Below are 24,752 nucleotides of genomic sequence, written 5' to 3' on the forward strand. Positions count from 1 at the left end.
AGTGAAATAATAAAAGCGGCATGGCGAGATCACATACAGAATGTAAGGGCTATTTGCTGTTAAATTGTTGGATTATTAGGAATTAGTATTATTTGAGTTTCGTTGATGTTTGTTGAGCGTAGTTAATGTTTTGGTTTGGGCATCACTGTGTTTAGATTTTCTCTGGACTGCATATACCAGGGGTGTCAAACTCATTTTTGTTCAGGTGCCACATACAGTACAATTTGATCTCAAGTGGGCCGGACCAGTAAAATAATAGCATGATAACCTATGAACAACAAGAACTTTTTCTCCTTTGTTTTACATTTAATGAAGGATATTTTTTTACAAAACATTGGAATTTCTTGATAAATATAAGCACAATTTCAACAATACAATGCCTAAATTTACCATTTACACATCACACTGGATCTATAAAGGCACACACATTTAGTCACAGGTATCTGGAAGTGAAACATATTGTATTTGACATTACGTTTAGATTAATTCATCCTGTGGGCCGGATTGGATCCTGTGGTGGGCCAGTTCTGGCTCCCGGTCCGTACGTTTGACACCCCTGGCATATACAGTTTCTTTTGTCTGTTTAAGATACATACCCATGATGCAATAGCGGTCCTTTGATTAAGTTTAGTTTGACTTTAGTTTTGACTTTGATTTAGATTTATTGTTTTTCTACAGTGTATGATGCTCATATAAAGAAGAGGTCATACTGAGGTCAGAGGGTAGAGTTCTCTGACGGAGACAAAAGATCTGCGCCCGCAAGCACAAACACTTGTAATGTAAAAAAAAAAATATCTAGAAATAAACATATTAGAACTCATTCATTCTGAGCTATATACATATATATGTACATATGTATATATATATATATATATATATATATATATATATATATATATATAATTAAAACAGATATCAAAAGAGGGGTTGGGGTTCTATAAGATTATAGAGGCACCTGATCAATTATTAAAGAGCCTATATGTAAGTTACGCAAGTAGAGTTTTAACTGCAATCTAGATTAAAAATATTACAAATAAATAAAGTGTTGTCCCCCCCAGCGTCCTTCTCCCCAGAGAAGGTTGGCCTGGTATTTTGAGGAATGAATCCCTGTTGCATGAAGTGAAAGACAGATCCACAAGGAGAGAACCACTTACACGCCTTTACCTCAACATAATCACTGATCTGTGGGCTGTGAATTCAAAAGTAAATAAATAACTGCACCATTGTGATCAGTGAAGCCTGTATTTCAAGTTTCAACACGTTTCCTCAAAGTGGAACTATGCAGGATTTGTACCGCTTCAGAGTCACTGTGATGGTTAAATATCTCGTTGACTGTCTGTTAGCGGATAAACATCGGACCCCGCTTTTTCCATATGGCGAGAATTGGAAAACACATTTAAGCATGCAAAATGGACACCGACCCACGGATTTGTGGTGTTTATGGTGGTGCCGTAAAAATATGTACTCCGAAACTGTAGGGGGAGCTCCGTATAAAAAAAAGGTAAAAACACCGCTTTAATCTCTGATTGACATGGTCATTTTATGACTTAATAAATACGTTTATACAGCACTTTTAAGCTCCAGGCTACATTATCTTCATTACATAGTGATCATTTAGTACAAGGTTGTTTTATTGAATGTAGGAAGCATCAGTGCATAATCTGAATCTACTACTGAATCTAAGGAATTTAAGGTGATAGTATTTGACTGTGCTTGTGATCTTCAGATTGCACAGGTCTATGCAGTGTTAAGTTCTGCACAATGATATTTCATGTCTCTTGCACACTGTGCACGGCAGCAGCAGCAGTAGCAGCAGCAGCAGCAGTAGCAGCAGCTCTCCTCCTCTCTCTCAGTCAGGATGCTGATGCTGATGCTGCTGCTGTGAGAGAAATCAAAGCGCAGGCGTGGAGTCAGGAGGGAGGGAGGGTATCTTGCGCAGACTGGCTACTGTACATGGCCACTGATGCTGCTGGGTAGATGTAGCCCCTGATGTAAATAAGAATGGCGAGAGCGCGTCCAACATGCCGCGTTATCTCCGCTTGACATCGCAACATTTCGACGCCACCATCGGGATATTTCTTTTTTATTTTTTCGTCCTCCAGTTTTCATGCCCACTCTTTGCCTTGACAGCTCGCCTGATGGTTTTCATTTGACACGAGAGCCACAGCAGCAGACGGGCGGCTTCTTCTAATAAACACTCGGGGAAAAACAGGTCATTATGACCTTAGTATCCACCAGTAAAAGAAAACCATCGGATTGCTTTTACGCAGCAGCATTCTGCTTGCATTTTCTGCTTTGGATTCCGTGTGCCGTGTCCGGAGAGGAGCATCATCACTTCAGCGTTGAGGTAAGATAAATGGCCTTTCCCTCGCCTCGTCATGAATGACCGTGCCATCTCCCCTCCACATCATTTGCCTCAGCGTGAAAAGCACATACGTGTGTGTGTGTGCGTGTGCATCGAGTCTTCACGCCATCCGTGTGCGCAATTACCTTAAAGCAGGAACACGGAGACATTATCAGGGCAGCTCACGTAGCTCAGTGAACAGAGGAAATAGCGCACATCCCTCATTTGTAGGGTGCAATGATACAGATGGATGCTCATTTAAGGTTATTACACTGCGGTGCATCATGAGCTGAGCTGATCCAACTGCAGGCTGCATCTCTCTCTATGAACAATTAAGATGCTTGTAGAGCTTCATGGTGTTGTTTTTTTTTTTTAGAGACAGGTCATCATAAAGCCTGAGATGCTTTGGCAGCATCGTAGTGTTGGAGGAGACGAGGCATTTTTGCACAGTTGCATAATAGGATTTTCATTTTTGTACCTTCCTTAACTGATGCCAACTCTGTCCATATCACAGACTCCCCTCCCACCAGTGAGGGAAAAAAATAAATGCTGACAATCTCACTCAAACACAAACACACAGGGTTGAGCAGCTATTCCTCCTGAGACACCTCATTTACTTCCATTCATTTGGAAAGTCTAAACACAACATTATCCCTAACCTTAACCATAACTAGTTAATGCCTAACCCCAACCGTACCCTACTTGAATAATAGCCCTCACAAACGAGATTCTGCCACATTAGGACCGGGTTTTGGTCTCCGTGAGGACGACTGGTCCTGACAAGGTCGGTGTTTATGCCAGAAAATGTCCTAAAGAGATAACAATACAAGTAAATACACACACACACACACTGGTTTGAGCCTTGTTAGAATGCTGTACTGACTTCCATTCATTTGGAGAGTCTAACAAAACCCTATCCCCGACCTTAACCTTAAGTTCAATCAAACCACAATTCACATCTTGATCTAAACCTTAGCCTTTAACCAAACCTATCCTAGTCCTAAAACCAAGATGTAAACCCTTTAAAGTTGTGAGGATCAGCCAAAATGGCTCCACAGAGGGTCCTCACAAAGATAGGTTTGAATCAAAATGTGTCCCAGTAGCCTACTGTAAAGACATGTACACACACACACACACACACAGCATTATTCAGTTTTATAGATGACAGAAATGTACCTGATATCTCTCTCTGAAATGCTTTGAACCTACACAACACACACAGGAAACACACCCACGGGGGAAAAATGGGATAAACAAGGAGTTTAGCTCAGCAGAAAGGGAGGTAGAGGCAGAAAGGGGGGGGGGGGGGGAATATTCTGGGGGAATAGCCAGAAGAGACAGTTAGTTAGATTAGCTAAAGCTGAAACATTGCTGTAGTGGACTGTATTGATGAGGGGGGCAGTGGGTTGGACAGCTGTGGGTCACACAGAGACCTCGTGGCTTTAAGCAAGACGAAGAGCAAGAGTGAATGAGGCAGTGACCCACGGTCGGTGCTTTGAGTCACCTCTCTCTTCTCTTTTCCGTATCAGCTGCAATCTCTCTTTGTAGGGCAAGTGGAGGCAGGGCCACGCAGTCCTACACATGTGCACTGACCAGCAGCTGCAAGACATCCACTCTGACTAAGGTCATAAAAAAGGGATTCGAATGCAAAGCTCTTTTAAATGTCGACAGTAACATGCAAACTTAAAAGTATTACACGCACACACAGCCTCCTGTGAGCTGATAGATTAATACTATAGCCGTTATTGATTTCTATTTCGATATTGGCACTGGAGGAAGCAAGTTTGTGGCTGGATTTGTGCCAGTTGCCTTCCCAATTATTATTATTATTTTTTTCCACCAGCAAATTGGATTCACCACTTACTGGAATCAAAGGGAAGTGTAATGCAGACAACTTTGCTCTAATTACACAGCTATGGCACTATACTCTCACTATTACATAAGTACAGTTTTGATAAAAGACAATGATAGGAAAATATTTAAGCATCGCCCCATTTCCTTAAAGGGGCCACGCCGGCAGAACACAATGTTTAAAGGTAGAGGATGTGATTTAAATAGTCTGACCTTTTCCCCCTGAATCAACCACATGCAAGCAACACCTTATATGAACAATATAATATTGTAGACGTTTTTCCTGAATATGTTTATAATATGTATATCATGTAATATAACTTATAATAGAATGTTAATGTGAGTCTTTTTTGAACCTCTGTTGTTGTGAATCCAATCACTAGTCATTAGAACTTTATTATCATATTGTAACTTCATTTTTTTCATCCAAAAGGTTATTTGACAAATAAGATCAATGGGAATAATACATAAATCCTTATATGGAAATCAAGGGAGTGTGTGTTTATAGGTCACATATTCAGACTTTAAAAAATGTGTTTTCTCGCCCTCTTATGTGTCAAAGTTAGGATTCATTTTGGCGACAGTTGTGCAGAAATTACACAATAGACCGTTTCTCTTTCATTTTTGTTCATAAAAACGAGCCAAGCGAACTTTGAACTGTAACGCATTTCACAAATTCGATCCGATTTAAAAGAAATTGAGTACTTTTTGCTCAGGTGTGTTATAATTTCATTAGATTGCCTAGTTTGTGCTAAAAAAATGGATATAAGGCATAAGGATATACTGTTTTAAGACAGTAATGGAAAAGAGCAGCCTAAATACTCTAAAGTTATGTATTTGTATTATAGACATGATAGTTTTTGGGTTTCTTTCTACCATGTGAGTGCACTGCAGTGTAAACACAAAATGCAGATTATAGAAACAGACCTGAACTGTGATGTTTGATCAGATGAAGAATGGAAAAAGGGGGGAAAGAATTATAATTGGCTATTGGCTTTGCTGATTTCTAAAGATATCGGTATTGACATCGGCCACAGAAAAGCCCAGCTCAGTCAATCTTTATTCTTGTAAGTGTATTGGTTGGTATGCGGCATATCTGTAAAATCATTCTGACATGAAGAAGAGTGTGTTTGTGCAGATTTTAATTTCTATTAAAAAAAAAGACAGAGAGAGAGAGAGAGAGAATTGATTGAACTGGTTTCACAAAATGACAAAATTCACATCTGCAGCTAATTACAAGACTTGAAGAGAGCAGACTCTCCTTCACAGTCTTAGTTTTAAAATAGCCGCAGCATAAAAGTCCTAATCCTAATCTAATCCTTTTTCTCATCTTCTCCCCGACCAGGGATGGCTACAGAGGTACGGCTACCTTCCCCGCACAGAACCGGGAATGTCAGTCCTGCGCTCGGCACAAACCATGCACTCGGCCATCGCTGCCATGCAGCGCATCTATGGTCTCAATGTCACAGGGACACTGGATGAGAAAACCAAGGAGTGAGTATACACACGTGCCGCAGGTGTGACCGCACAAAAACACTAGGCTGCAAACGCCCATGCACTTCCACTCGGGCTGCTGATGCTGCGTTAACGCAAACATGCTCCACTCATTCATTTAAAATGCAGAGAGAGAATCGCTATCAATATTTCAGTGAATTAGTGACGAACAGAAAGGAGAGATGTTCAGCTGTAGCCACACGCCTCCTCTCACCTCACCTGAAACAACCTCAGGTCGAAGGTTTTAACGCTTTTCCTTCTTCTCACTTTGCATGATGATGATGATGATGGTGGTGATGATGATGCAGTGATATCACGCTGAGGTGAGAATTCATATTTTGCCTTTGTGTTGTGCGTGTGTTTTGTGCCTGTGATAATCTGAAGTGGTATGAATGGGGGAAAACAATAGTCGTCGTATGTGGCACCACTACTGCTTCAGTGCAGGCATGGACAAGGTAGTTTAAAGTTTAAAGAAGTCACAGTTTTGAAGGTTATATAATAACGTTGACGAGAGTGATGTTGTATATTTTGACGAGTTGTGTACTTTTTCCCAACACTCTTTAAATCCATAGGAATTTTCATTTCTGCTAAAGATAATGGACCATTCCATGCTGGTCGCCTCATCTGCTTTACCAATGTCTGCAGTAACTTGTGGGTCAAACCACTCCTCAAAAGTGAAGAAGAATGTGGTTTTTAATAACTGCAATGTTACAAATGACATATTTCTGTTCTTAGATCCTCTGATAAATGTCACCATGTCACCAAAATTCATCCAAAAATGTGTTGTTTTAATTTGTTGATGACCTTTTTTCATGTATTTCATATTCACTTTATACATTCGTTTATTGAAAACACTGCTTTCCTGTGCAGACGTGAAACGTAGATTGTTCAAAAACTTGTTACTAAAGAGTTAAGCTATTCTTTTATCTTATTTGTTATTATTAGACAGTTCTATTATATCAGATAGTGGAGAAAAAAAGAAAGAAAATTGGCTAAATATATGGGCAAAGAAATTTACTTCAGCCATCTGCTGTCCTGATTTCTAAAATGTAGGTATCGGCTCAAAGACAAATCAGTCGACCTCTACTTCTCTTTGCTGTTTTCTGCATGTTCTGCCACTGAAGCCCTCCCCTGAAAAGCATCACATGCACAGGGGAATTAAATAAGACAACAGGACAATAACTAAGTCTTCTATTATTGTTTTGATTGAGCGATGCCCAGTGGCAGAAGTCTGTCATACAGTGTGCATTATGAACAGTTTCTTATGACTCATCATCAAGTGCGATACATGTACAGCAATATTTGAAGTAGCAGCAGTGGGTTTACATAAAATCAATTACTGTAGATCATGTAATACATGAATTTAATTTAAATTGAACACGTATTACCAACGCAACACAATTAACTGTCATTACAGATTTAGGTGAAGTTAACTCGTCGTTTATTCAGGGCACTAGTCGCTCTAGTAGCAAAACAGAATCCATATCAAATAAAGTAGATTGTGTGTTTAATGGAAAAACCCAGACATCTAAAAATAACACCATTTAAAGCTGTAATGGCACTACCATAATACTGGCCCGTGCCTACTTCAGTGCCTAATATTGTGGCGAAACTTAACTTCAAATCATCTACTTCCCTCTCTCCTCTCCTCCAAGTTGGATGCAAAAGCCTCGCTGTGGAGTTCCGGACAAATTTAAAAGTGCTTCGAGGTCACGTAGCCGGCGATACGCGCTGACAGGACAGAAGTGGCAGCGGACGCACATCACCTACAGGTGAGAAGACAGTGGGGGCAGTTGTCATAGCGATCCGTGACTTTTACCACATTTACTGTTGGCTTCCGTTTGCACCAGCATGCATTTATTTCTCTCTCTCAGCTCGGCTCAAGCCTCTCTCCTCCTCTTTAACCACCTGGGATCTCATGCCTTTTGTTGTCATAGAGACGGCGCAGTTGCGTCACAAATGTGGGGGCACACGCACCGAAAATAAAAGTCACACACTCGCACATTCTGAAACACGTAGATTAACACTTACATCCTGTGTGCTATAAGAGTGATCGTTTTCCAGTGTATTAATAGCCAAGGTGTTTGTTTTTCATTGTTTTCAATTCATTCTCCCCCCCCCCTTTCATAAAACGCAACCATCTCGGCTGTGTAGTATGTAGGCTGGAGGCTCGGAGGCTTTTCTCAACCTTATAGAAAAGTGTCTGAAAACCCTGAGTGTAAATTGTCTGTAGTCTCAGCAGAAATATGCAAACTCTCATCGTGTCCTGCCTGATTAAGATGCAGCGTTTCATAGGCTCTGAGGGAAAAACCGATAGAGGGGTCTCTGGCACCACTGCAAATTGACAGGTTACAGCAGTTATAGATGATAACACTGTCAATTTATTCAAATCCTTCCTTCCTTCCTTCCTCCCCCCCCCCCCCCCCCCCCCCCTGAATTTGAATTGACGTGCCACCTCCCGTAATGGAATGTCAATCAGTGCTGAGCCAGGGCGGCTGCTGACTGCACTTTTATTCATGAAAATGAGTGAAGAAGGAGGAAGAAGATTTCCCATTCCTCTCTGCCTGCCAGCGACTGATAACGGCTGCTGTGTTAAAAAGTTCAGCGGAAAGCTGCCGGGCTTGAAATTATTGTGTCAAGCGCAACTTGTTTCGAGTGTCTGCTCATTATGAAAAGTACAAAAAATGTTGAAATTACAAATCACGGGACAACAAAGTACACGGCTGATGCAGTATGAATTTCCCCGCTGCCTTTTATTTTAACATACAGTATACATAATGTAAACTTCTATCATGAGATCCACCACTATCTATCAGAACATCCCGCTTTTCTTCCCCACAGCATTAAAAATGTCACGCCAAAGGTGGGTGCCCGCGAGACCCACGATGCCATACGTCGGGCGTTTGATGTCTGGCAGGGTGTGACTCCGTTACGCTTCGAGGCCGTTCCGTACAGCGCCCTGGAGACTGGCAGGCGCGACGTGGACATCACCATCATCTTCGCTTCTGGTTTCCACGGTGACAGCTCACCCTTCGACGGGGAGGGAGGCTTCCTGGCGCATGCCTACTTCCCCGGCCCGGGCATCGGAGGGGACACACACTTTGACTCAGACGAGCCGTGGACCCTGGGGAACCCCAACCATGATGGTAAGACAAGAAAATGAATGTCTTTGTTATCTAACAGTGTCCGACAGTTGTTTCAACTTGGAAATCAAGTCTAGCAACCAGCAAACTAACTCAGGGTTCACTGTGTTACGCGTAACCCTTTACCACCAACTATATCGCAGGCGACACGTTTGCGCAAGCGCACTTTGCATTACCGTAATTGCGCAGCCGGAAGAAATTTCTCAAAGCTGAGAAGTTAAAAGCCAACGTGTGGTTCTTACGGTAATTTCACTGTGTTATTGTCACCAGAGAGGAGAGAGTTGGAAAAGAGTATTTTGGCCAATATTTGGACATTGAGACAAAAAGTCAAACAAATGTTATCACTTCACCCCATGGAGTGGGAGTGAAGTATTGATTTTGGTGGCTCTGTGTGTGTGTCTGTCTGTATGTACGTGCTTCCACACTTGCACTTGCCACTATGACCAACAGAGGCCGCCAGAGGCTTGTTGCGTGAATGGGGCGAAGTCTGCCATCACTGATTGCCTTGTTTTAAATGTATTAAATCTGTATTTAAATGTATTAAAATTGTTAATACACTATTTTAACATGCAATAAGTTGTAAATAACTGCCAGATATTGAAAGTGTTTCTGGAAAAATGGCCAAAAGCACTTAGTCACAGCGCATTTTCTGGTCCTTCTATGGTTAAAATAAGCAAAAAAAAAAAATATCCACACGGACATTTTGAGGGTTAGGTGTTTAAGGGTTTAATTGTAGAATAATCTCTACAATAAACTGCAAACATGTTTAGGTTCCAGTGGAACAGCAGACTGCATGGATATATGATCTTGTTTGCATACTAATCACCATAATAATAATAATGATGTACATTAATGTGGTTACTAAAGTAGAACGTTTGACAATGACAATGTGTAACACTGAGGCTAAATAAGTTCACACTTCTTTACTACCTTCACACGCAGAACAATGGAGTTGTTCAGATCTGTTATTTTTCTGTGCTGTTGCAAATGCCAAATATTTGTTTTATGTTTATTTATTTGTCCAACGCTTCATCTTTCTACTTATGAATCCAGATATTTGGTAAAAAAAAAGAAAAAGAGAGAGAGAGGAGAGAAAGTACAGGGTGGTTAGGAGTGGGAGAATGTGAAAATGAGACACCAGTAATAAGGCAAAAGTAGTGCAGTGTAGTGCAGCAAAGGAAACGACTGCATTAAAGGAAGAAATTGAGATTGGTGGGGAGAGAAAAAAAAGCAAGTGAAGACGGCAGAGAAATAGTGTTATGTGCTGTGTGCTCATGGCAAAGTAAATTGGTGAAAAAACTGAGGCAAGCGTGGCGAGAAACAGAAGAAAGTTCAGGGATTAAGAAAGAAAATGTATTTAAGGTAAAAACAAATAATGGGAAGAAAGAAAAAAACAGAAGTCAGGAGAGCAATGGGGCTGGTGTGTCAGTGCTGGCACACTCAACCTAAAAAAATGATAAATAATAAAAAAGAAATATGCAGAGATGTCTTTGATGCTCGGTAAAGATGCATCACTCCATCTGTCAGGATTGTGATGTTGTTCCTGCATAATAAGCTCTTCAGATGACAGGATGGAAAGCAACGCTATATTAAGACACTGGTTTGCTGGCATGTGAATATGGTTATGTTGTTTTGAGTGTATTTGATGCAGCTCAGTGGTCTTTTTCATGTCAGGTCATGTTATGTTGTGTTATTTTATGTTTTGTCGTCTTACTTGTATTATGAGTGTGATAATGACTAGGTGTTTTGCAATGTTCTGTTGTGTTAGGTCCTATCCTGTCATCATTGATGTTCCGATGTAAAGATAAACAAGTTTAAGTCACTGTCGATTCGCTTGAGGTGTTTGCTGTGACATGGTTTTGCCTTGTAATGGGTTATATCTTTATATCTTTATATCTATTTGTGTGATTTTGTGTTGTATGTCGTGTGTGTTATGCAGGTCAGAGGTAAATCATAGATCACAGGAAAAATGCGTAGAATGTGTCATGGCACGAACAAATCCACACCTGCATGTTACTGCATGTTACTGCATGTTACTGCATGTTACTGCATGTTACTGCATGTTACTGCATGCGTCAGCTGTCCTCCTTTAGACTCTTTTGTTTTGTCTTTGGCAATTGTCTCGACTCCCCCCTTCAAATTCCTTGTGCGGTGTCCAACGCACGCCATGTGAAGTGCTGCTGGGGCTCCTTTTCTCGTGTCTGGAAAGTGACGCAAACCACTGATGGACTTTTCACAGCAGTGTAACTGTAAATGTGGACATGTGCGCTAATGGCAGCCCCGGCCTGTCTCCCGGGAGCCCTCGCAGGACATTACACGGTTTGGGTGAAAGCTGGTTTGCGTTCAAGTGGCGACTAGTAGCGATGTCAGTCACCCATGGAAACTCCCATTTGTGGACGGGATAGAGTGGTGTTGACGTATTGCTCATGGACGTGCACAGACATCACCTGCAACCAGGGTTACCACCATTGAAATCATGTTCTATAGACTTGAAACTCATCATTGAGACTGTTAACGCCTCAGGAAAATGTATATTTACATCATAAAAAAAGTGAGAAGTATAGGCTCGTCGTATACTTCCGTTCAAATTTAGCTCTTTTTGCAACCAGTGGATTCTCCCCCTGGTGGCTATTCAGTATATTCTTACTTCCTGTTGAACTTTGACCGGCTAAATTACGTGCACTTACACTGTAAGTGTTAGATAAAGGAAGCAGCGAGAAAAGGGTGTAACCTTTTACTCACTAGCTGTCGGTCAGTGGTCGGTCTGTGCAGCACTGCTGACAGGAGTGGATATCATATTTTAAAGGGCAACAATCTCCCGGGGACATCTTGAGTCAGAGGCTGTTCATAAATGATGAACTTGCTTCTGAATCAGGCTGACACCGAAAATGACATTATTTTTCTTCTTATTGAAAATAAATAAATAAATAAATTGTCCGTGTATTTGAACTGGATGCAATGTTTGCTTGTGCCACGTCGACATCTTTACGAGCGCAGTGTGTGTGTATGTGCGTGTTTGTGTTGCCACTGTTCTCTGGAGCTGCGGCTCACACGCTGCAGCTTATCTCCTCTTATGAAGCAAGAGAGGGAAAAAGTGCTTATGCCTGGCAAGACCTCCACTAATCTTAACTTACACTCACTACACTGCGCCATATTAGTGCGACGCAGATTACCACAGGACTATGGAACTGCAAGAAGTCAGAGTATTTAACAGTTTTTCAATTATGGTCTGACAATACAATTGACAGGTTCTGAGAGTTCAACTATTGGATTAGACGATGGAGCATTTCCAATCGTCCACTTGCCTGCCGTTGGGATATTAAAGCTGCATTGTGTAACGTTTAGATATAAATTCATGTCTGTCGCATACATTTTTGCAAATGAGTTTGCACAATGCAGATCAGCGCCATGTGACGCTCTCCATGTTGATCAGTATAGATTTGAATCTCGAGTCGCCCGGCAACAGTCCCACACTGCACCTCACTGTGTTCATTTTGACAGCAAGTTAGTTTTAGTCATATTTCAGTCACGTGAGATGTTTTTAGGCATCAGTTTAGGCAACTAAATATAACCATAGTCGACTGACATAGTTTAAATGTTTCTCTCTCATCCTATCCATTTATTATTTATTATTTATATACAGCTTGAATTTACAACACAGATATAACAGTTTTGATATGAAACATTTTTATTTGTCTTAACAAATCAAATCAAATACATTTTCTTCTTTTTGTTACGCACTTGGTTCAATTTAAAGAAGGTGAAACGTTAGTAGTAGAAAAGCTACAAAATGGTCGGAGTGTGGGGTCGAGAATGGTCCAGGAAAAGTTTCAGAAGTGAATTCTACTGCTGAGAGAAAAACCTGCATGGTCAGCAGTTTGACAGGATTGTGAGCTGGGGTGGGGCAGAGTGGGATTACAGAGACGCGTCATGTAGAGGCGCTGGCAGTGTTTTCGGTAATTACTCAGAAATTCCTCAGGGGGAAAAAGTTCACCTGAGCTTTAAAACTGATTGCACAGTGTAATTGTGGTAGATAATAATACACCTGGAACCATGAGGGACACAAAGGTTTTCTGTTACCTTTTTAAGGTTTTTTTTCCACTGTATGCAGGCAGCACAAATACAGTATTGTCACATGATGCTTCCTCTCTTGCCTCTTATTACCTCGGAGGAGGTTTCAGTTTTGCCAGCGCTTGTCTGTCTGGTTTTGAGCAGATTTTGATGATGTTTTCTGTGAATGTAGGTCATGACCCAAAGGAGAATTCATTTGATACAGTTCACCTTAAGAACTCATTGACAATAAGCCGACTTGGTGGAGGTTTGCCCTATGTGGGTTAGGGTTAGTGTCTATGTGTTTGCATCCTCGCCTCAGTTGTCCCTTTCTTTTTTCCAGGTAACGACCTGTTCTTGGTTGCGGTTCACGAGCTGGGCCATGCCCTCGGACTTGAGCACTCTAACGACCCCACTGCTATCATGGCTCCTTTCTACCAGTACATGGACACAGAGAACTTCAAACTACCTCATGATGACCTGCAGGGCATCCAGAACATCTATGGTAACGGCGTACTGCATGGACACTCGTCTTCAGTCTGTACATGAGATTCTGTGTTGAAGTAACCAAGGCTATATCACAGAAAAACTAAAAATACGGACCATGTGAACAAATAACTTCATCTGAGTAGCACGAATGCTGCTGCGTTAGTCATGAATGCAAATAACACTTGTCATCTGTTAAATAGGCCAGCCAAAACCTTTTTGCAAAGCAACATGAGTCAGCTAACAAACCAAATTATGTGTGCTAAAATTACAAAAAAAAACATCGTAATCCTGCCAAAGTCACCAGTAATTTCATTCTTGGACTCAAATTGGACAAGTTAACTTTAGCTTGAAAGAGCATAAAAAATTGTCTTGACCTCAACATCTCAAAGACAAAAGAAGTTAATGACTAATGACCAAGAACACTTCACCACTCCCACACTGTTGGTTAATATGCAGCCAATAGAGAGTCACACAAACCTAAACATTAACTGATTACAAAGTCACCCCACAGCCCAACAGTGAAATCATTTTCTCCATATTTCAGCATGAAAACCCTGCAAACTTCATATCCGCCAGTCTGCCCTAGTTTCATTTTTGTCATGTTGAATCTGTCATCACCTTCAACGTTAGCAGCAAAATGATTGGACCGGAACAGTAATCGTCGATCACTATTTGCGACAGAAGAAGCATAAATAACAAGAGGAACAGGGACAGTTTCACTCAGACACGACACAGTCACTCACCCTCAGGCTGGAGACACAGATCGCTCACTCTCAGGAATTAAAGAGCTTTGTGCCAACATCCATCAGACTCATTAATGGTTGATATATACTACAGCCTACGACTGAGAATTCTAGTTCGTATGCGACATGTTGGTGTACGGCATGCTCCTTACAGAAAGATAAAGTTAAAGTATAGCAATCATAATAAAGGTACATGTAGTTGAACATTTATAAACACTTGTGCAACAGCAGCCTCTAGTGTTTAGAGAGGTTATTGCAACCCCAATTAAGTGAGTTGCTTGATTTTCTGAAAATAGGGAAACAAGATGCAGCATTTATAGTTACACATACATAACTGTCCCAGTTAGGGATGCACGATATTATCGGTATCGGCAAGATATTGGCTTGAAAATGTATTATCGGATATCGGCAAACACGCCAACATCTGCCGATATGACAGGAGGCTAAATGGGCTGCTACTTACTTGACTTCTGTGTTTTTTTGCATTTATTTATTTATTTTGAAGAAGAAAATGTATATCTATATCTGCTGCGACATGAGTATGCAGATTATGTTAATTTCACGACAGAAGAGACTAAATGACGTAAAGTATTGGTATCATATCGGCCCAAGCACTCCCGATATGTATGATACAAGCAAAAAGTCCAATATTGTGCATCCCGATTCCCACTTGCTTGTTTTTTTAAAATAATCTATTTTGTTAATTTTCGCATTTCAGCAACACAGGGAATTTCAGATTGAAAGTGTGTCTGCTTGAGAGCGGCACTGAGAGCAGAATTTTGTCCTGATCACGGACAGTAAAGACGGTATATAGCAAAATAAGAGAGATACAGAGAGAGGGGGAGAGCGTCGGCGAACCTTGGCTGAAATTCCATGTGTTGCTTCCCTGTCAGGGCCAATATTATCCATGTCTGTTGTGGTCTGTCACATTTTTCGTTCATCTATAATTTAACATAATATCTCCACTGCAAACCCCATGTTTTTCTTGTCATCTAGAGACGTGTTTGAAAGGGATATAAAGGTTTTTGGGTCTGGTATCGTAGCTGCTGTCTGCACTGTGCCGCAGGTGCACCCGTGGGAATAATACACAACTCCTTATATAGACATCCATTATTCAGACTTTAAAAAAAAAGTGTGTTTTTTTTAAAGTCTTCTTATGTGTTGTTGAGTCAAAGCTAGGATTCATTATATATCGCATTTTAGGTAGTGATATAAAGTAGCAATAAATGTGCAGAAGTCACAAAATTAGACCGTTTTTCTTTTCTTTTTGTTCATAAAAATGAGCCATGCGAACTTTGAAATGTGAAATTTCACAAATTCAATCCGATTTTAAACATTTTGAGTACTTTTTGCTCAGGTGTGTTTATACAGTTGGTGAAAATGAAACTTCTTTTTCATCAGATTGCTTAGGTTGTGCTGAAAAAAGGATATTAGACACTCTATATTGCACAGGCTTATACCCTCTGTATATACTGTATGTGTTCTTATAGACAAACATCCTATTTATTCTATGTTGCTGTTTCTTCAAGGTCCACCAGACAGAGCTCCGCAGCCAACCAGGCCCCCACCCACAGTCCCTCCACCTCGCTTCCACCCTCCCTCAGACCCGCGGAAGCACGATCGCCATGCCAGACCTCACCGTCCACCGCAGGGGGCCAAGCCCTCCAACCCCAACTCCAAACCCAACATCTGTGACGGGGGCTTCAACACGCTGGCCATCCTGAGACAGGAGCTTTTTGTGTTCAAGGTACAATAGATGATGGTGATGATGATGACGAGACTGATAATGATGATGATGATAATGATGATGATGATGGTGGTTCTACCTCATCTATTTCAACAGGACCAATGGTTCTGGAGGGTACGTGATAACTCAGTAGTCCCTGGCTACCCCATGCAGATCAACTACTTCTGGAAAGGCTTGCCTCCCAAAATCGATGCAGTCTATGAAAACAGTGAAGGGAAATTCGTCTTTTTTAAAGGTAATAAAAACAAAAAGATTTTCACTATATTTATTTACCAAAGGACTCTCTCCGGAGTTTATGACCCGAGATATTTTTGCTGATTGGGAGTTGCAGGTGAACACAACAGTGTATGAGCAGTGTTTGCCAGGAAACTTTGCACTAAAAAAAATTCAATTGGAAAGAAAAAAACACTTATATACAGAATTTAATTTATTCAACTTGTTTGTCAGGCACACAATGCATTTTTCTTTTGAGAAACGCTGAATGTAAAAAAGTATTTGCTGTTATCTGTTATCTAATTATAATATAATTATACGCCGTATAATTATATTATACGGCGTGAACTTGTGTGATCGTGATTAAAATCTAACAAACATTAGTTTCTATTTAAATGTCACACGCAAAGCAAAAAAAAAACAAACTGTTCAAACGTTGCATTAATTACAGTTAACGACGGGACCTCACCAATGTGATGTCTGGCAAATGTCAAAACAAATTAAATTTGCACCATTTATATACGTATATACACACACACATATATATATATATATATATATATATATATACATATACATACACATATATCTATACACACATACATACACATATATCTATACACACACTTATATATACATATATATACTGTATATACCACATATATATGTGGTATATACAGTATATATATATGTATATATAAGTGTGAGCTCTTCTAATGTGCAGTACTGTGTTATTATAAAGTGATAGAGTGAGTGACTGAGAGGTTGTTTTGCATTCTCTATGATGACAGAACGGGCGCTCGTCTGGTGCAGACATCTGCCCATCAGATTAACATGACATCTGTCACTCAGTGGGTTCAGAGTGTCTCATGCTTTATTTATATGTGTGTGTGTGTGTGTGTGTATCTACATCTTTGTGAGGACCACAAAAAACGTATAAACCAAAGAGAGAGAGAGGATAATAATAATTTGGCTGGTCCTCACATTCTGTTACACCTTAAATGGCTTGTTTATGTGTACACCTAAGCCTCAAAATGTCAAAAGTAAGTGCTTTTGCCCATTTTTTCCAGAATAACTTTCAATATTTGGCAGTTATTTACACTTCACGTCAGGTTAAAAATAGTGTATTAACAATTTAAAATGAAGAAAAACAATACAAAAACACTGTAGTTGTACACCAAATGGGAAATTTGAACAGTATAAAACATATTTAAAATAACAGGCCAAAAAAAATGGAAACTTATGTACAGGCGTTTTTCAAATGCTCTCCTCTCTCGTGACAAAGACGCTGATTCGCCGGCATCCTGCAACAGCAAGAGTGAAAGGACCGTAATAACCACATGTTGGCTTTGATGTGCAACCTCTCAGTGTAATGTGCAAACGTGTCTCTGGGTTAAAGGGTTAATACTTGGTTTTAGGGTTATGTCTATGATTGTCCTCACTAGGAATGCATGTGTGTGTGTGTGTGTTTCCACAGCAGTTTTCTTCACTACCTCAGACACGTATTATCAAACTGAATTAAAGGCAACAACAGCTTCAATAAAACTCCAAACAACAAGTCTCGGCGGGGTTGCCTGACAAGCGTCATCATCTTCCTGTTTATTGTGTTACAGATAACACCGCATAGATTCTCTGCTGCCGAGGTATTTTGCAATGATGTTTGACCTTTGAAATCACGTGAATAAAAAGAATCGCGCATACAGAAGGTTAGAATGAGCTGAGAGCAGACACTGGTTTCTTTTATTGAGGTCATCTTGATGAAAATGTCTTTGTCCCAGAGCCTCCTATAACCGTGCGTGTGTGTGTGTGTGTGTATTTTAGGAAACCGTTTCTGGGTCTTCAAGGACACAACTCTCCAGCCTTCATACCCTCAGGACATCTCGCTGTTTGGGAGCGGCATGCCCACTCAGAGCATCGAGACAGCTCTCTGGTGGGAGGATGTCGCGAAAACCTACTTCTTTAAAGGAGACAGGTCCGTGTGGAATGTTCATTAGTGCTGTTGCACTGTTGCTGATGTAGCGAAGCAGTGGAGAGGTGTAATCTCTCAGTTACCTCAGTTAACAGCGGACAAAATGCTGCTTTTTGGCATCCAACTCAGTTTGACCCGGTGTCAGACCATCACTTCTCAGAATTGAATGCCTTTTCAGTCAAGAATTAGTACAAATGTGTGAGCATAACATAAATTATTCATAGCTCGTGTGGGTTTTTTTGGGGTTTTTTTTATACCTGCAGTTGGAAGTCAAGTCTTTTTGCAAAGCGGCCAAATCGCACAATCTGTTGTTTATCTATGTGTGTTGTGAGAGTTCTGAGGTTTGACACTGTGCCAGTTTGACTCACATGTTTGTTCAGCTGTCAAGATAAATCATGTCCTGAGAGGTCACAGGGCCGCGTGGTCAAAGCTGACAAAATGCCTGGTCATGATACTGTCATCCGTCAAGCTGCTGCTGCACATCGTGAAAAACAGAGCATTCTGTCCAAATCCGAGTGGGATTTTTCTTTGTGTAACAGCTTTGTGTGTGAACATCGCCTCAGAGGAAGTTCGTGCTCTGAAACTAATCTGTGTGGCACGTGAATGCAGTATAGATGATTAGTTATCCATTTGATGTTAAGGGTTGTAAAGTTAGTCGCTGATTGAAGGCTGTTTTTGAGTCTGGGTGTTAAGTTATAACAAAGAAATCAGTCTACTATAATAATATCGAGTTATACAGCTTTGTTGTTGTCACTGTTGTTTTCCTGCTGCATTAAAGAACTTCAGTCTTAAATAGACTTTTAAGATGTAATATTCATTTTAAAAAGGTACAGTGTGTAAGATCTAGCAACAATTATTGGTGAATATGTATGTTTCACCCTTCCCTTCCACATAACGAGAACCTAGGTAGCATTTAAAAGTGTTTGACCTCCTAAAATATAAATATAAAACGCTCATTCTGGGATGATGAAAAACAACAAAACAATTCATACAATGAATGAATCATGCACTTGACTTGAAATCCTTATTTTTATGTTGCTGTACATATTACTATATCCAGGAATGTGTTTTTACTTCCTATAAGGTTAGGGTTAGCATAAAAACAGAATAGAGAATCTCTCTAAACCTTAGTTTTATGTCTGTCCTGTAGATACTGGAGGTACAATGAGGACATGAGGACCATGGACCCCGGTTATCCCAAACCCATCACCATCTGGAAGGGCATCCCAGAGTCTCCGCAGGGTGCTTTCGTGGATAAGGCTAATGGTATGCCCACTTTATTGACTCTTATACGACAGTCATGGAGAAAAATATAATCACAGTCATAGTTAGTCTACTCAGCAGTGATGAAGAGGAATCTTTTATTATGTTGCTTTCTTGTATATTTTACATCACTTGTCGCACATGCGTCACTATAGATTGTTAAAAGATAAATCATTCTACAAGTCTGCTCGCATCTTTATGCCATATCAGCTCCATTTGCAGTGTTTGAAGTTTTTCATTTCAAGTTTAAGGACGCACTGATGCACCAAGCTATGCTTCAGTCTGATCCCAGTGAACCGTGTGACCTTGTATTTATGGTTTGTGGGTAATAATTCATGTAGTAATTCCTATTTACAAAGCACGATTAGGATCACAGTTAATGTTGTTATTGTAGGCCGATACATGGAGGTTCTGTAAAGGTTGACCTGCAGTCTTTTGAGCAGATATTTATGTGATCAAAGACTTCTTTCTTTTAGAGCAGTGAACAAACTCTGTTATCATATATTATTCCAATATATATGTGTATATATATATATATATATATATATATATATATATATATTCTCCACTTTTACAGACACATTTGGTGTGGTCTTTTCACAACAAATTACACAGCACAGCACCAGTACTCTAAAGCCATGGTTCTCAAACTGTGGTTTTACCACCAGTGGTATGTGGTGGTACTTAAACCCAAAATAAACGGAAACACAGAATCAAGCCATGAAGAGTGCAAGAAAAAGAGCAGAGGCTGGCAGAGCTCTGACCCAAGGCGAAAAAGAAACACGAGCGATTAGTCGACGGGAAAACTTACACAGGAAAACAAATACTAGTTATTCATGTTGCGATCAAGAAAAACACTGGTGCCACATGTGGGGACAAGACACACTGGCGAGGAGTGAATGCAAAAGCAGAGTATATATGAAGCAGCAGGTGATGAGATGATGAGCTGCAGGTGTGCAACTCAGAGACTCCGCCCACGCCCACCGGCCAACCTCCTGAAACAGGAAACAGGAAACTGACAAAATAAGACACAGAACATGAACATGATAAAAACAGTTCTACTGCATATACCAGGGTATGTGATCGGAGTGGAGCTGAGCAATTAAGAGTGCGTAGAAAATGAAACAAACAACAAAAGAAGTTCCTTTAATTAAATAATAATAATTAGACTCTCGCTCCATCTCAATCTAATCTCGCTATACCAGTGTCTGAGGTATATGTGAGGAAGAGGAGGATGATGTGAGGAGAGAGCAAAAATGTCTTACTGGGAATAAATCTGACTTTGCTCAGCATATTTACACCACTGTATTTTAACAATGCTGATAATGATAATGGTGTTCGTTTGAGAGCTCAGGTGGTATTTGGTATAATGTATTTGTGGGAATAAACCTACTTACTTTTAATTTGATACAGCATTTTTCTCTCTGGTTTTGCAGAAACACTGTGTAATCTTTGTAGATGTCATTACATACTGGACTTCTCTACCTTTGTCTGTAAAATCTATGTTTATGTGTGCATGTGTTCCCCCCCCCCCCCCCCCCCGTCTAGGTTTTACCTACTTTTACAAAGGAAAGGAGTACTGGAAGTTCAACAACCAGCTGCTGAGAGTGGAGCCTGGCTACCCGAGGTCCATCCTGAGGGACTTCATGGGTTGCGATGGCCTCCCTGCTGACCCTGACTGGGACTGGAACCCCCCGGTGGCAGAGGAGCGCCACTATGACAATGGTGATGTGGACGTTGTCATCAAACTGGACAGCACGGGGGGCACCGAGAAAGCAGTGGCCATAGCTATCCCCTGTGTCCTGGCGCTGTGCATGATGGTCCTCCTCTACACTGTTTTCCAGTTCAGGAGGAAGAGCACAAAGCGGCACATACTGTACTGCAAGCGCTCCATGCAGGAGTGGGTCTGAGGGATTGTTATATAGAGATGGGATGTGAAGCTCTGATAAAGGTCTAGTTATTGCTTGAAGCCCTAAGTACTGTTCTTGGAAGCACTGGTAAGGGTGCAGTACGTGAGGATTGCCATGTTGGCAAATTTGAAAATGGCTTGTGCTAATAATGTGCAAGGTGCAAGGAAGCGTACCAATCAGCAGAACTCATCTGAAGACAGTGAGGGAGCCACATCTCCCGTGTCCAGCCAATATGTATGTATCTGCTTTTTGTTTTGTTTGTTTTGTTTTTTTCTCTCCTGTACATTGAAATGAACTCCATTAAGTGAGACGGAGCAAAGCTCCTGTAAGTGGGACCTTTGTTCATCCTCGTCTCTGCACGTCGCTTAAAAAAAGCCCCTCGTACTCAAATTAGATTGAACATTTCATTATTAAATGAAGGGTCCAGTAAAAAAAAAAAAAAAAAAATCATTGTGTGGAGGACTGATACACAAACCAAATATGACCCTTTCTTCCAAAGAGGATTACTGCTCAATTTTTATTTTATTTTTTTTAATTTTGTTTTGATGGCATCTTTTTTCCTCCACGGAACAAATGTTGTGGCATCATCCTTTAGATTTTTCTTCTGCCATTTCTATTCATATCCACCCCGTCTGCTCCATAATCTGTGGGGATAGGAAGCAGCCGGTAGTGAGAACTAGGAACTCGTGACTGTTGTGGCGGTCTGTCTCCAAAACAGGGGCCAAAAACCTCTCTGCAATATTTATGAGACTGCCTTAATCACAGATTGCTTAAACTCCCTTCTCTTTCTCTCTCTGTTGCTCTGGTAACTGGGGACCAAGCGACATGATAGGAATACTGAAAGTGTATAAGGGCATTGATTAGCTCCCATGATGCAATGTCAAAACCAGTAAGGAAAGTTTGATCCAAAATGGGTTCAGTGCTTTTAAAAAAATGTGCTACATGATGGATTTTATTCCCAGCCTCACTCAAGGGTAAATGAGAGAGACTGCGAAGGTGAGTTTTATATGTGTGTGTGTGTGTGTGTGTGTGTGTGAAAGAGAGATTCATTTCCCCCACTGTATGTACTGTAGTGTTCATGATTGAACTGCTAACATTCTGCTTCCCCACTTTCTTTCCCTGCCCAGTTTGGACGCTTACTCTCCAGTCAATTATCACTCTGTAGATTTTCAGCTTTACAAATCCTTTTCTTTCTCCCCAGCCCTCAGCGTTCGTACAAGGTTTCTAAGTTTGCATCACATTTTACGTGGCACAGAACACAGAGAAGGAGAGAAGAGATGGAAAAAAAAACCTGTGCCCATTTCTATCCACCTTTAAGACGATGAACTAGGAATGAATCACATTTGCATTTGTAGTTAACAGCCGCGCCAGTCTTTTTGCTCAGTTTCTCCATCTTGCAAATAGTTTTTGAGGAATTTAATGAGCCGAAATAAAGACATTCTCGATCTGGACGGTGACTGATTTATGCACTGTCATTGTTATTAACCACTATACTAAAACTGAACACTTGTGCTACATGATTAAATTACTAATACTCTAACATTATAAGTATTTACGTTCATATTGGGAATCAGAATTAGCACTTAACACTATTAAATTAATTATTACATTATTTTCTTTGACATATCATAGCTTTGTCATGCTATGTGATTACTATACAGTATGAAATGAAACAGTTTAATGAGGGAAGCATGAAGGACAATGCGACAGATGTGACGTGAGATGGAGCTAAACTGAGCAGATGCTTTTTTTTCCCTTCTCCATGTATTATATTATAAATGCAACGCACAGCCTGGATCTTAATGAACTATACTGTATTGTCTCGCTGTTGCCTTTGGTCGCCTGCCACACATGAGAGTTTTTCAGACGACCTGTCTCTGAGCATTCCTGACTGGATTTCTTTCATGTGTGTGCTTCATGTTTGTGTTCACCTGCTACTTGAAATGGTCAGCGTCTGATATAATCTTCTGTTGATATTAAGGCACCGCTATTTTATAACACATCAGCGAAGATAGTTAAAAAAATACACTTTCAAATATGATTAAATGTCGCTTTTTCTTTCATCATTATCTGTCAGTTGTCAGACACCTACAAAAGTGACAAAAACTAAATAACAACAATAATAATAATGATAATAAGGAGAATGCATGTCATTGTTAAAATGTGTCATTCTATCAAAGCTGTTGACCCTGGATCATTTGAACACTATAGAGCTCCGTGCGTCACATGACTCAGTTTGTTTACACCACCATGTTGGCAGGAAAAGCCCAAGTTTCACGACGTATTTAAAGTCCAGCTGGAGAGCACATCATTCCAGACCTGCAGCATTCTGATGCAATAAGAGCATGGAAAATAAACAAGGCGTTATCGTTAGTTAGCATTGGGATATGTGCCTGATATGAGGCGATCAATGCACAAGATCCAGTAAAATGTCCCATTTATTTGTCCCAGACTGTTTTGTTATCCTGGGGCACAACAGCTGTCCGCCAGCTTCACTTTTGTATGAAAACAGAGACAAGTCACCGTAAATATTGCCTGGTATGCAGTACAGTATATGTTCCCTGTATATTCGTCTATGGATTCGAACAGCTTGACTTCCTGCCAAAATGGCCTCGTTTTGATTCTGACTGTTGCATGGTGTCAGCTACCGGAGCTCTATTGTACTTTTCATAGTTTCAACCTGTCGCCTTTTCTTAACCCTTGTAAAAATGGGTAGCTTCCAGTTTGTTCTACGTATTTAAATTATTCAAATGAAGACAGAACCTGCGCACACTGGAGAGAGAGAGAGAGGACCGGTTTTGAAATGATGATCCATGGTCGCTGCAATTCAAGGTGGCGACAAAAACCTTTTTGGCTCAGTGTTGTGTGTGATGTCATATCAGTTTGTGCGTCCGTGGTGAGCGTCTCACACGCGTGTTGGTTTTAAAAAAAATACGGTCAGGGAGGTGACTCCATACTGTATTAATTGCTGTATTTATTCCTCCGAGCTCCACACCTGCAGTCTTGCATCGCATAATCATTAGAGCAAGAAGCTGTCCATAAAGTGGGTTTAAAATACTATGTTTTGTTTCTCACGGCTACCAAGTAATCCTCCTCTTTCTGTTACTGCCTCAACTACAAGCGGTTCATCTGATGTGAATGTTTTTTCTATCATGGCACGGTGAATCACAAACCTTCACAGGTTCATACACATCAACGTTGGACTTTTTGATACACTTGAACTATCTGGCATTTTAGATGTGGACTCTGTGTGTAAGTCTTGACGCCCTGACCCGTCCCTGTTTTATCTCCGGACTCTTCAGCGCTTTTCTTTCTGAGTTTGCCTTGATACATGCTACTAAGCATTAGGGCTAATTCGGAGTGTCGCTAAAGGAAGTAGAGGACGTCTGATCAGACAACGGTCAATACGCCTTTGAGAGGCACGAGTGCAGAAGAAAGACGAGCATTTTGTGAATTGAGATGTGCATTGAGGTACATGCAGTATACACTCCAAGACATATAGCGTATGAGAAGTAATCATAATATGTACATAAAAC

General features: G+C 40.6%; 1 protein-coding gene across 2 annotated transcripts; it reads left to right on the plus strand.

Moving 5' to 3' along the window:
- Positions 1-1,882: 1,882 nt before the first annotated feature.
- mmp16b (matrix metallopeptidase 16b (membrane-inserted)) lies at positions 1,883-21,598 on the plus strand. Of its 2 annotated transcripts, XM_058642345.1 has the most exons (11): positions 1,883-2,347; positions 5,541-5,689; positions 5,998-6,012; positions 7,345-7,461; positions 8,531-8,835; positions 13,226-13,387; positions 15,644-15,861; positions 15,958-16,096; positions 17,896-18,046; positions 19,194-19,309; positions 20,855-21,598. In XM_058642345.1, exons 1-11 carry the CDS (start codon positions 2,219-2,221, stop codon positions 21,214-21,216), a joined length of 1,863 nt encoding a protein of 620 aa, XP_058498328.1. In that variant the 5' UTR covers positions 1,883-2,218; the 3' UTR covers positions 21,217-21,598. The 2 variants fall into 2 exon arrangements, with proteins under 2 accessions (XP_058498328.1, XP_058498335.1); XM_058642352.1 differs by lacking the exon at positions 5,998-6,012 and having other exon boundaries at positions 1,884-2,347.
- Positions 21,599-24,752: the final 3,154 nt, after the last annotated feature.

This window comes from Solea solea, chromosome 1, assembly GCF_958295425.1.
Source record: "Solea solea chromosome 1, fSolSol10.1, whole genome shotgun sequence".
Classification (NCBI taxonomy): Eukaryota; Metazoa; Chordata; class Actinopteri; order Pleuronectiformes; family Soleidae; genus Solea; species Solea solea.

Coding starts and splice junctions, on each gene's coding strand:
- mmp16b (XM_058642345.1), top strand. CDS start 2,219: ATGACCTTAGTATCCACCAGTAAAAGAAAACCATCGGATTGCTTTTAC. Junction 2,348..5,540: donor ATCATCACTTCAGCGTTGAG/GTAAGATAAATG, acceptor CTCCCCGACCAG/GGATGGCTACAGAGGTACGG. Junction 18,047..19,193: donor TACTTCTTTAAAGGAGACAG/GTCCGTGTGGAA, acceptor TCTGTCCTGTAG/ATACTGGAGGTACAATGAGG.